The 12,191-nt window shown below is 43.0% G+C and overlaps 2 protein-coding genes across 2 annotated transcripts; both read left to right on the top strand.

The window, feature by feature from the left end:
• The first annotated feature begins 433 nt into the window (after nucleotides 1-433).
• On the top strand, nucleotides 434-5,536 carry LOC146222198 (5,6-dihydroxyindole-2-carboxylic acid oxidase-like). Its single transcript, XM_084691276.1, has 7 exons — nucleotides 434-961; nucleotides 1,345-1,667; nucleotides 2,405-2,609; nucleotides 3,251-3,418; nucleotides 3,690-3,869; nucleotides 4,120-4,266; nucleotides 4,447-5,536. Exons 1-7 carry the CDS (start codon nucleotides 607-609, stop codon nucleotides 4,629-4,631), a joined length of 1,563 nt encoding a protein of 520 aa, XP_084547402.1. The 5' UTR covers nucleotides 434-606; the 3' UTR covers nucleotides 4,632-5,536.
• A 570-nt stretch (nucleotides 5,537-6,106) lies between these two features.
• Nucleotides 6,107-10,195, top strand: lurap1l (leucine rich adaptor protein 1 like). The gene is made up of 2 exons (XM_084691653.1): nucleotides 6,107-6,635; nucleotides 8,625-10,195. Exons 1-2 carry the CDS (start codon nucleotides 6,429-6,431, stop codon nucleotides 9,012-9,014), a joined length of 597 nt encoding a protein of 198 aa, XP_084547779.1. The 5' UTR covers nucleotides 6,107-6,428; the 3' UTR covers nucleotides 9,015-10,195.
• Nucleotides 10,196-12,191: the final 1,996 nt, after the last annotated feature.

The following is a 12,191-nucleotide window of genomic DNA, read 5'->3' on the forward strand; positions in this document are numbered from 1 at the left end:
TTTTCCTTGTAATTGATTTCATTCATTTGAAATGTGTATTGTATTTAACCTTACTTTGACCATTCTTGCTCTGATTTAACCCATAGAGTCAAATAACTATAATTCTATTGGTATTGGCATTATTTGGTTCATGTTAATACACTGTTCAGTTTCCCATCTTCCTTTAAACCATAGGGGAATTCGTTTTGGTTGTTTGGCCAATATTTAACCCCCAACAATTGTTTCAAATGTGAGGGCGTTTATGTGTGAATAAAATCCTCTATTGTTACTTAGAACTACCCTCACACGAGGAAACTGCGCATGAATGGATAAAAATGCAACCTTCTTAGGAAATGTGATGTGATCACGCGGGGACCAGAAATCCGTGCAGTCATGCGCTAATCCGGTATTTAAGGCCAGATACTCATTTGGCTATGAGTGCAATTACAAAACAGTAGTGACTGCATGTAAAAAAGCCGGGTTGTTCCCTTATTTGCACCAGAACATTAATTAGGAGTGATGTGGTTTCGATTTTGTCACTGAAGTGAGAGCATAAAATCCGAAGATAAAGTTTTTCCATCTTAAAAAAAGTACGTTTGTACGTATTTTGGGGGACATTTGGTGATCATGTGGAAGTACGGATGCCTGGTGCTCCTTGGCGCAATATTTGTACGCGCACAGTTTCCAAGGGAATGTGTCACTCCTGAAGGACTTAGAAGTGGTCAGTGCTGTCCATCCCCCTTGGGGCTCCCGAACGATGCTTGCGGGTCCAGCACAGGACGCGGACAGTGCATATCTGTTTCTGCAGATTCACGGCCTCACGGCCCCCAGTATCCCCATGATGGACGGGATGACCGAGAACTTTGGCCCGTTCGTTTCTTCAACGGCACTTGTCAGTGCAATGGAAACTTCACCGGTTATAATTGCGGCCGTTGCAGACACGGGTGGACAGGGATAAACTGTGATCAGCCAGTCGCAGTTGGTAAGTGTCAATTGAACTGTCGCAGTTGGAACTCAAAAGTAAAATGCCAGAAAGCTGTTTAAAGTTGTTGGTTAAAAATATGGTAGCAAAACCATTGTTCAGCTTTTAGAAATGGGCATGCTCTTGTAGACTGACTGGAGACAGACACAAATTGATCAGGCTCAAATGGGAAACATAATTTTACATTTGTTGAACATTTTATAATGAAACTTTAGACTTATACATTCCCTTCGTGGTAATCAGACTACCAAATACTTTTTTCTACGATGACACCAAAATCCACCTGCTCTGAGCAATAAGAATGCAATTCTTCTTCATTAAAACACATTTCTGACGAACGCATGAATGCCCCCGGTAATCATATCTCTGTAATCCTTCTGTAGTTCGGAGAAACGTGATGCAGCTCAGCTCAGATCAGAAGAGAGCATTCGTGAATGCGCTCGACCAGGCCAAGCGCACAGTGCACCCCGACCTGGTCATCGCTACACGGCGATACCAGGAGATATTTGGACCAGATGGAAACACAATGCAATTTGAAAACATCACAATTTACAATTACTTTGTGTGGACCCACTACTACTCTGTCAGCAAAACCTTCTTGGGGGCCGACCAGCCGAGTTTCGGCGGGGTTGATTTCTCGCACGAAGGCCCCGGTTTTGTCACATGGCACAGGTATCACCTGCTCCAACTTGAGAGGGACATGCAGGTGAGTTCTGGCCGCCAATCCGTTTACAAGTTTAGAATGGTGTTTTGTCATTCTTCCAACGTATTTCTATTATAATGTTATGCTTCATTGTCCACGACTATGCAATCTCTTGCTAATAATCAAACAAATCTAGAACAAACTTAAGCGTTTTATGGCCTGATCTGAGATTTTCTCTTGAATAGGGAACAGAAGGAGACTTGTTGCCGAAGTTATTTGTTCAATTTGTATTACTCGTTGGTTTAATAGCAACAGACAGGCTATTGCATTCCACAGATCTTACTTAATGAGGTATCCTCATTATAGTTTGCAAAGTGCAAATGAAAACCAAGTCAGTTGGACTTTCATGCATTTCTCATATTCTATTATAAAACCTAAACCTAATAAACCAAAATTAAATTGACGCTAATATATATAGCAGTTTTTGTAAGATCCGGTTACTTTGTATATTTAGTTTGATGCCAATGCCTTTTTAATGTGGCTGTAACAGGGCAGTTTCCCCCCCGGGGATCAATAGTACTACTCTACTCTCTCCACCCCAACCTCACCACCAATGAGACTCTCCCAAATGTCTCCCCTCATTTCACTCCTCTATGGGGCACGCTCATGCTATCGTATCTTATCCAAATTCCTTCCAGGGTGCACAGATTTTGGCGCTACTAGAGCATACAGTATAAGCGCAGTCACACATTCATGTCCATGTCTCCAGTGATCCTCTGTAACCCTTATCCGCATGGCAGGACATGCTGCAGGATCCCTCCTTTGCTCTGCCCTACTGGAACTTTGCCATCGGCGGCAGCACGTGTGACATCTGCACCGACGACCTCATGGGCGCCCGGAGCAGCTTCGACATGAACTCCCTGAGCACCAACTCCCTCTTCTCCCAGTGGAGGGTCATCTGCGAGAGCGTGGAGGACTACGACTCTCTGGGCACCATCTGCAACAGTACGTCCCGGGAGGTGGGGAGGGTGGGTTTGTCCATGCCGTCCGCAAGGCTGACACTGCCAACGACAGCCGGTAACGGTTCGAAGGCACCGCGAAAAGCACCAGAGCTGTCCCTAAGCATGCAGATGTCCTGTGTGTTCCATCTAAAACTCCTCCCCCTTTTTGTTTATGGTGCAGATGTTTGACCCAGGTCTGTGGCTGACAACCTTTGGTAGTCTCTACTATTATCCTCAAAGTGTGCACTATCTGCTGTAACTAAGACTTCCATGTAAATGTGAATGAAGTTGCTGTGGGCCTATAGCTTAATGGGTGCATAGTTGCACAGTACACTGAAAACCCTGATTACTCAAAACTTTAAGTAATCAAGTTCATGTCTTTTATTGTCAGATGCACAGTACAACACAAGGTCAGACTGGGCACTGATATTCTTAGGACAAGACAACGTAGGACTAGTAATATAATCTCCTCAGTAAATACAATACAAAATAATAGATTTTCACAATTATTATTTACTTAGTAATTGCTGAAATTACTTGAATCGTCTGATGTCATTCGTTTCCACAAAAGGTACGAGTATTCCTAACATAATCAAGTTTAACATGGTTCTCCTCCTCCCTCCCCTTCCTCCCACCCGCCCGCAGACACTGAGACCACCCCGATCAGGAGGAACCCTGCGGGGAACGTCAACCGCCCCATGGTGCAGCGCCTGCCCGAGCCCCAGGACGTGGCTGACTGCCTGCAGGTCACCGCCTTCGACACGCCGCCCTACTACTCGACTTCCTCTGAGAGCTTCCGCAATACCATTGAGGGTGAGCGCCTAGCCAGGGGCTGTGTGTCGCAACGCGAGTGCTCATGGATCTCAATGTACAAGAACGCACACACACACACACACACACCGACTCGCCCGTACGTCATGTATTATTAACACACTTTCAATTATTGAAATGACATTTCCGCACTGCAGACACAACATACACTGTGACATTGTCATCCACACACTGCCGCGACGATCTACCTGCATTTTTTATTTGACATGAAAAAAAGCTCAGGAGGGACACTGTTGTTATGTTGTGCGCGCAGGCTATAGTGCTCCCCAGGGCAACTACGACCCCGCTGTGAGGAGCCTACACAATCTGGCCCACCTGTTCTTGAACGGGACGGGCGGACAGACCCACCTCTCCCCCAACGACCCCATCTTTGTCCTGCTGCACACCTTCACGGACGCCATATTTGACGAGTGGCTGAGGAGACACGGCCCGGGTAATGCACACTTCCTGTTTGTGCACCCATCTGCAATATACTGTTCGCCTATGCTATCCCATACATACACTTTCACTTCCAAAAGCCTTCAACATTCTCGGGTAGAGACGACACGCTCTGAATGTAGATGTCACACAGCGATGTCTTCAAAAACACGAGACAACCTCTGGCTAGCTTTGTCAGATGTACGGTCCCATGGCGTTGATTCAGTCATTCGTTGGAAGATGACTCTTCCTGATGTGTCTTGTAGATTCCGCAGTCTACCCCTCAGAGAACGCCCCCATCGGCCACAACCGAGGGTACAACATGGTGCCCTTCTGGCCGCCAGTGACGAACGCCGAGATGTTTGTGAGCGCTCCCGAGAACCTTGGGTACTCGTACGAAGCAGAATGGCCATGTGAGTACAGTTCCTGGTCGTAAACTCATGATTTCTTCCTTCCAGCACTTCTGTCATCACTCTGGTTGGATTCTCTTCACTACTCACATCTTTACCTGACATTTTAGGCAGGTTGTTGTTCGACGCTAGCACCTGTGTGGGAGAAGCTGAGTATTTTTTTGTATTTTTTTTTGTCTCCAGCTCAGCCCTTTACTCTGACCGAGGTCATCACCATTGGCATTGTGGCGGCCCTGGTCGTCGTGGCGATCATTTTCGCCATCACCACGTGCGCCGTGCGCTCCAGGTCCAAGATGGATGGCCGACAGCCGCTGCTCGGGGAACAGTACCAACGTTACGACGACGGCAAAAGCCAGTCCGTAGTCTGACATCGCCGCTCCAGCAAAACATCCTTTGCAAATCGGATTCAAAATGACTGTCAATTTCAATATGGTTTGCGTCCCACACTGATCCTCCATAACATGATTTTTTTCATTTTGTTTTATTGTTTTGTCTGGCAAGCATAAAAACATGTACATTTGTAAAACATTCTATACAATTGAAACCAATTGTGGCTACGCTGCAAGTTAAGTGTAGACCTACTACATAGCGATACCTACCAACATTTTAGTTGCATAGGAACCGCAATGTACTTTTAATTACAGTTTAGCAGTACAAGTCAATACACAGATGAAAGAGAGACTTTCAACTGCCCCTTCACAACATCCACTCACCCCTTACACCCCTCCCCCATACTTGACTTCCTACTCTTTTATAATAACCTATAGGTCTACAGCTGACACTTAACACCATTGAATTACATAGCTATTCCTGTAACTGCAATGTTTTACTATAGCTTATGTAGTTCATGTACAGTTCATGTCAAGTTTTTTTTCAAATTGTATAAATGGATACAAATTGAATTTACGTAAGGGTCAACATTTATATTGCACAACATTCTTAGTGAAAGATAGTGCAGTTAGGTCCTTGATGTAAAATGTATATGATTTCTTTATAGCACAGATTAAATGTGTGTTGAAAATTTCAAAAATGTTCTCCCTGTCCTGGATAATGACATCGTTTGACATGAGGGTGCAGCTCTGGTGGACATGAATGGTAGTTCTCATGAGCAAACACAAGGGGGAGCTAACTGCTTATGTTCATGTGGTGATGGTTCGTTTTACGTTTTGGTTGAGGACCAGTTACCCAACAACAAAAAATACTGTTCTTCAATTAATATCATTATAACAAATGAGTATTAAATAATTACTAATTAAGCTTATAATCAGTTAAATTCAGGACTACCTCAGTTTAAACATCTGTAAGCTTTGCAAACGCATTTACATGATAGATTTAGAAGCATTTGATCTTCAGCCATTCCACTTTGTTATAAATTAGTTCTTTCATCTAATAAATTATCAACTCAGGACCAAAATGTTTGGTATTAAAAGATGCATGCAACGAGTCTGAATAATAGTAGTATATCCCAGACTCGCAAAAAAGTCCCTCTTTAAAATTTCAACAGAATTTGACAGCTGGCATACATAGTTCATCTAGTCTCAGGTCCAAGAAAAATGTAGGAGCATAGGCTACTGGAAAAATGTTTTTAAGCAACATGAAACCTGAAACGCCATTGTTAATAGGCTATGAAGTTGAAAGAACGAACACGGTTTAATCAACATGAGGCCCCACAGGCACAACTTTTGCGCATTAATGCACTTCATATGAAAAGATGGACAATCCTCCTAGCTGCTCCTGTGACAGTAGGCAAACAGGCGTGGCTGAGTGTCCCACCTGTTCTGGTATCAGGTTACAGAGACCTCTGTTCCGCGCCTGTCTCAGACCACGTTATCAACCCGACTGCTTAACTGTTAGCAGTTTTAATGGACATGACTGATAGAGGCGGAGTGGGAAGACTTCTAAATTGTGACTAAATTGGGCTTGCAGCACTTAACATTTTTGATTCCACTGTATATTTTACAACAGGTCTGGGACTTGGCTTGTCTGATTAAAGTCCAGCTTTGCCTTGTTGGATAGCCGTTTTCAAACCAGCAGTACAAGTGAGTTCAGAAGTTTGAGCATTCAGTGGAGTTCTGTGCAAGGGCAAACCCATAATTACTCGCCGTTTTTCATACAGCTCGACTGAAAACATTTTAAGTATAAGTGAGCTTTTGTGTACCTATATCATGGACGAGGAGAACGTCTTACCCGATTTTAAGGATATTGAGACAAAGTTGGGTCGTAAAGTGCCGGACAGTCTTCGGTCATATTTGGGAGGAAAACATCAAGACAAACAAGAAGAAAAACCAGCCACCGCGAATTCAAAAACACGAGAAAATTCTGCTGACTTGAAAAGACTGGAAAGCAAAATGTTATTTTTGAAACAGGAAATGGTAAGTATAGTTACTACAACGAATAGGCTATTCAGAATTGATGCCCGCAAACCGTTTCAAATAACTTTGTTAAAGTTTCTATAGGATCGTCTACACTGTAGTTTTGTAAACCACACCTTTGAAAAATATACAAACATATGACCTAGAGCAGTGACTCAGCCCAATTTAAATAGCGTTGTATTGAACTTAATACTCTGACTTAATCATTGTTTTAGATAGATAAATAACTGATGGCATTAGGCTAAATGAACTAATTATCTTTTCAACATGGAAGGTTATTGACTCCCAGCAATCAATGACTGCATTACTACCATTCAAGTGTAATTTCCCAAATCTGGTGATATATCCAGTTGTGAAAGCTTCCTGCTGATAGAAGCCATTCACACCAACTATCTACATCAGAGCAAGGCGAAGTGCAGGCTGTTCTTACCGCAACGTCACTCTCAATTCGGATTCAACAGAGGCAAACTAAGGAAAGCCAAACCCAAGTGTTGCTTCTTTAATAAGGCCTATTCATAACATGTTATTACATGGCTCATTTTGACACTTGTCATGGCTTAACATTGTCTAGGATCTAAGCAACCCCCCTTCCAGGCTTAAGGTCAGTAGGCTTATTAAGATCCAGCAACAGATGGCCATGTTGGGTTGGCCATCTTTTATTGGGTAGTGGGGTTGTGTGTCATGGCCTGGTTGACCAACTGACCCAGTAAGGACCCAGTAAGGACCCAGTGCCTTCCCTCTGACCTCAAGTGAAAGACAGGTTGCAACCAAGAGATGGTGTTGATGCTTATTTTGTGTGGATCCCCAGGTTGTCTAGTCAGCAAAACCGGCTTTGAAGCCCCCTAATTGTAGTTTTGTATGGCTAATCCGGGATAGTACAGTGAACAGTGACAATATAATTTGATACGTTTTGGGCAAATTCAGCAGGACCCATGTTGCCGTAGAATAAGGCTGTGAGGACAGCCTCCTGTTCTGTCCCGTCTTTACACTCATAACTGAATCTTTAATCCAATCAGGCCGTCTTTCTCAAGTGCCCTCTGCTGAGTTACTCTCACAACAAACACACCAGTTGTTCATTTGCACGGTGCATTGACAGCTGTATCAGGACTGATTAAAAAGTCTAGACTAATCACGGACGTGTTGAACTGAGCGCATAATGTCACTAATGAACACATTACCCCAGTAAGTACATCACGTGTATTTGTGCTCATCAACTTGCAATGAATGGGGTTTCGAATTTCAACTAGAATCCAGATGTTATAACTGAATATAACATCACCAAAAAAGTTGGCTCAACTAAAAGTCATGCAAGTCTAATAACGTCAGCCAGATTTGTCCTGTGATACCCCGGACGGTTTATGGAGTCAAATTCCATCCACCCCAGGGCTTGACGTCTGTGTGTGGGCACACGAAGCGAGGCTGTAGCCCACAAAGCAAACACGGGCCACATTATTAGCTGAGCGGGCCCTGTCACAGCTCACAACTCTCAAGAAGAACTCTGTTTTATTAAGCCAGCTGTCCGGAACATTGTCCTGTATCAGGCTTGTCACCCACCATGTGGCTTAATGCTTTCTGACTGGCTCCCATGCAACAGTGACTCGCCACTGTGTGTCAATGGCTCTTCGTCACTAGCCCGGGGGAATTTGACCCCTCACCCTACCCTCACCGTAGATGTGGTGTGGGGGACTAAATCAATTACTGCATTATGTAGGCATCCCATTGAGTGTCCAGCAATGTGCCCATTCTGGCAGTACATGGAAATGATTGATTATTTCCTGTCGCCTGATGATACATGCGTTTCTGTCCCAGTGCCAGTATACTATCAGACAAAACACTTCCATGCAACAAGTGAAAATACATTTGTTGGTATGGTTTCTTTATGCTGTGCAGAGACAACTTAGCATTATTCCTGCTGTCAAATGGATGGTGGCTTTGTTGCTATACGTCTCTTTCAATGTTCCTAAAACATCTTTTCTCTTGCCCACACAGGCCAATCTGCGGGCCATCGACGGGAAGCTGCTTCAGCAGCTCATGTCTATCAACGAAGGCATCGAGTCCATCCGCTGGGTGATGGAGGAAAAAGGAGGCGTGACCAGCCGGGAGAGCAGCTTGAATGGCAGCTTGTACAGCTTATCGGACAGCCAGGATGGCACTTCGCCCCGCGGCAGCTTCAGCAGTCTGCACGACGGGAACAGCGATGGTCTGGATGGCATTTCTGTGGGTAGCTATCTGGACACGCTGGGGGAGGACATCCCAGACCACCCTTCACCGACGGACCTCGACAGCTTTCCGGATAAAGCTGTTTTTGAGGAGGGTACATTCAGCAAGCCACCAATGAGACTTAGAGTGGAATCGGACGAATACTACTGCTTTGGATGATTTGGGGCTAACTAGTGGAATAGAGGGTGTTGTCAGAGTTGACAGTAGACATTAAGGATGTTGACATTTAAGGTTTTGTTTTGTTATGAGACAGGTTCTCGCGTCTCTCGTCCTGTCACTTCCTCCCGGTCTTGCCCGTACTGGGTTTCAAACTCAAGTCCTCTGACTCGCAAACGTGACTACCACCTTTATAAACGCTGCTTTAACCAGCTACACCACCGTTAAACTAGGATCGATATGGAGGAGAGTTTCAACCAACTCAACTCGGTTAAACTTGCACCAACTTCTGCAAAAAAAATCTTGATTATTGTTGCAGTTCAAGTGGCTGTGGAAGAGCATAAAATGTCCTTTGGAATGTCACATGCCGTTTTGTGTGTCAAAATCGCATTTCTAACTAACACATAGTTATATAAATCCTATCCAATCTTTGGCCCCTGACCTCAACAAACCAATACAGGAAATATTTTATTGTATCCTAAATTCCGTTGTTTTTCTGTAAATGTTCAACCAAGGACAGTGTCTTCTGTCTTTTTGTAACCATGTCATTTTAAACCACAGGAACACTTCAGTTCATGTGAAAACAGACTGTTAAGACTTTTCATCTTGAGTTGGTCTAAGTAATTGAGTAAATAAGGAATTAGAAGCTTTTGCAGCATTAGTGGTTTCATGCTGAGAAGTGCCAACATCGATTGACAAAAACTGTCCAATGTCTTAATCTGGTAGCAGTATCCACGTGCAATTTGCCAAAACCTTTACATCACTGAATATATAACGTCTTGTGTGCACTTATTTTCGACAGATGGCATACATGATTGCCATTCCCAGATCATAAATGATCATTTAATGTTACTTTGCTTTCACCATAAGAGATTCATTTTATTAAAGCAGTTCCAAAGAAAAGCTCCAGTACAACATTTTAAAATTCTTTGATTGGTGAATTTGAGCTTAAAATTCACAACCCTTTAATTTATAAACATTAATTTGATTTCTGTATATGTTGGTCATATTGAGCTGGTACAACAAGATTTTATGTACGAAATACATTAATTTCCGAAGATGTACAAATTTGTTGATTTGCTTGACCTGTGTGTGTTGTTCTTTCACATTGCCTACTTTTGACATTTCTAATTTATTGTTAGTTGTTTGAAAAATGTAAAAGAAATATAGAGATTTTCCTCTTTCTCACGTGTGCAGTTTTAATTATTTCAGACACTGTCATATGACACTTATTCAGATTAGTTGTAACATTTCAAGTCCTCTCGGTGTCACATCTTTGATACAATTCACAGCAAAGAGGGTGATTAGATCTGCCAAATTCAGGAAACCAAAGTCCATTCTCCCCTCAAGCTCCTTAAACTATTAGGGGAAAAAACCCATTTGGCAGAATACTCAAGAGTGAAATGGCCAGACCTCTCATAGACAAGGCATCATATTACTATTCCAAATCCCCTCAGTATTCGTCATTTAGTTTAGGGCTGAGATTGAATAAATCAATGTTATGAGAAACCGGGCAAAAGAAGAAGGAATGCCAACCATGTAGTGTACTTTTATTACAGTTTGAATTCATCTTGCTGGCTTGTTGCTATGTTGAAAAGGATGATTGAATTCCCAGACTTGACTGTACATTGTGACAATGGTTATTGGAAGTAAGACCAGCCAACTGACATTAACACAGAGTTCTAAGGTTCCAGTTGTTGAAATACAATACGTTTCAACAATTGTTGTTCAAACACAATCTGTTCAATATTCAGTATTGTAATTCACAACAAGAAATCTTGTGTGTGATGTAAAGCATTGTAGATTAGTTTAAAATTAATACATTTGTTACTGTATTTTAATTACTGGTCTCTCACCATATTGCACCTAATAACTAAGCGTTTCACCTCACTAAAAGCGCAAAGCAGCTTTTGATTTTCTTAATGTATCCTTATCTCCTTTCGTTAGAGTCTTTGGCGCATTTAAGCTGTCCGTCAGGCTAAACAAAACCAAAAGCTCTAAACCAGATACCCTTTTGAATGACAACATGACCTTGGGTTGACCGGATCAAATGAACACCCCTTTTACCCACATGCAATTGCTTGTTTAACCAAAGTCCCCCCAAGGCAAAAGAAGAAAATGTACAGGTTTAACAAGTTGGTGTCGTATGAGTGACAATTGCTGAGAAGGTGTATGGTACACTGCCATTGCACAGACAGATATATTTTCCGTTGCTATGATTAAAGGCTTACTTTTTACATGCTCAATATCTTTGGAACTGAGGCTTGTGTTCTGCCTTTCACCGTTTGAATATATCCATGAGTCTCTCCTCAATGCTGACTCAACCAAGCATGGCGTTGGTTGCCTCTGTAAAAAACAGGATTTGGGCTTCCGGTTTAAACTGAAACTCATCTACATTGACCTCTGAACGACAGAACAGTACGAAGGACCTTACCTTGGCTGTCTGATTGGGTGGACTAGGTCTAATGAGATGGCAAAGTCTAAGCCAGTTCAAACTGCACGGTACTGGGTTCAAGCACGTGCCGAATCATGCATGCCCTGAGCGCATTCTAACTATTGCACATTCTAGCGGTTGAATGACAGGCTTTACCTTGCCTTCATTAGATATTGTCCCAGTCATTTCCTCATTCAACTTCACAACAGATTACCATCCCTGCAGTTTAACAGAGCACAAAGATGAGTTTGATAGGATAAGTTCCAGTGACTTTGTGAAAGTAATCAACAGCGATATCTCCCTTTGAAGGCCTGCATCTGAAGTTGGAAGATATGTGCGAGACAAAAAGGAGAGGGCGACTGGCAATCCCTGAAGCTCTCCCAGATCACGAGTGCAAAACAATGATTTATTCATCCAAGTAGCTTAGCCCCAATTACTTCCCTCCGGAGCACGTAATTACAACGCCATACGTCGGAGAGAGCGGCTTCCAGTGGGGAACCATTAGCAAATTAGACTCAGTAGTTGGGCCTGCGACACAAGGTTTGTGGAAACCAATACCCTCTGGTCGCTGAGAAACTGTCAGCAGGGGAAAGACTGGACAAACACAGGACACAGGATATGGGTTACTGGACCAAGATTGGGAATCAACAAAACCCATTCAGTAGAGGCCTCTAAGGATGAACGTAATTAGATTTATGTTGGTAGGTTTGGGTTGTGTAATGTTAGAAGTAGTTATATCATCGTAT

The sequence above is a fragment of the Hypomesus nipponensis genome, chromosome 25 (genome assembly GCF_054491055.1).
Source record: "Hypomesus nipponensis isolate SF chromosome 25, ASM5449105v1, whole genome shotgun sequence".
Lineage (NCBI taxonomy): Eukaryota > Metazoa > Chordata > Actinopteri > Osmeriformes > Osmeridae > Hypomesus > Hypomesus nipponensis.

Excerpts from the sequence above, each read along its gene's own strand:
- LOC146222198 (XM_084691276.1), top strand. The coding sequence starts at position 607 with ATGTGGAAGTACGGATGCCTGGTGCTCCTTGGCGCAATATTTGTACGC. Across the intron at positions 962-1,344 it reads TGATCAGCCAGTCGCAGTTG|TTCGGAGAAACGTGATGCAG; the intron begins GTAAGTGTCAAT and ends ATCCTTCTGTAG. Across the intron at positions 4,267-4,446 it reads GTACGAAGCAGAATGGCCAT|CTCAGCCCTTTACTCTGACC; the intron begins GTGAGTACAGTT and ends TTTTGTCTCCAG.
- lurap1l (XM_084691653.1), top strand. The coding sequence starts at position 6,429 with ATGGACGAGGAGAACGTCTTACCCGATTTTAAGGATATTGAGACAAAG. Across the intron at positions 6,636-8,624 it reads TATTTTTGAAACAGGAAATG|GCCAATCTGCGGGCCATCGA; the intron begins GTAAGTATAGTT and ends TTGCCCACACAG.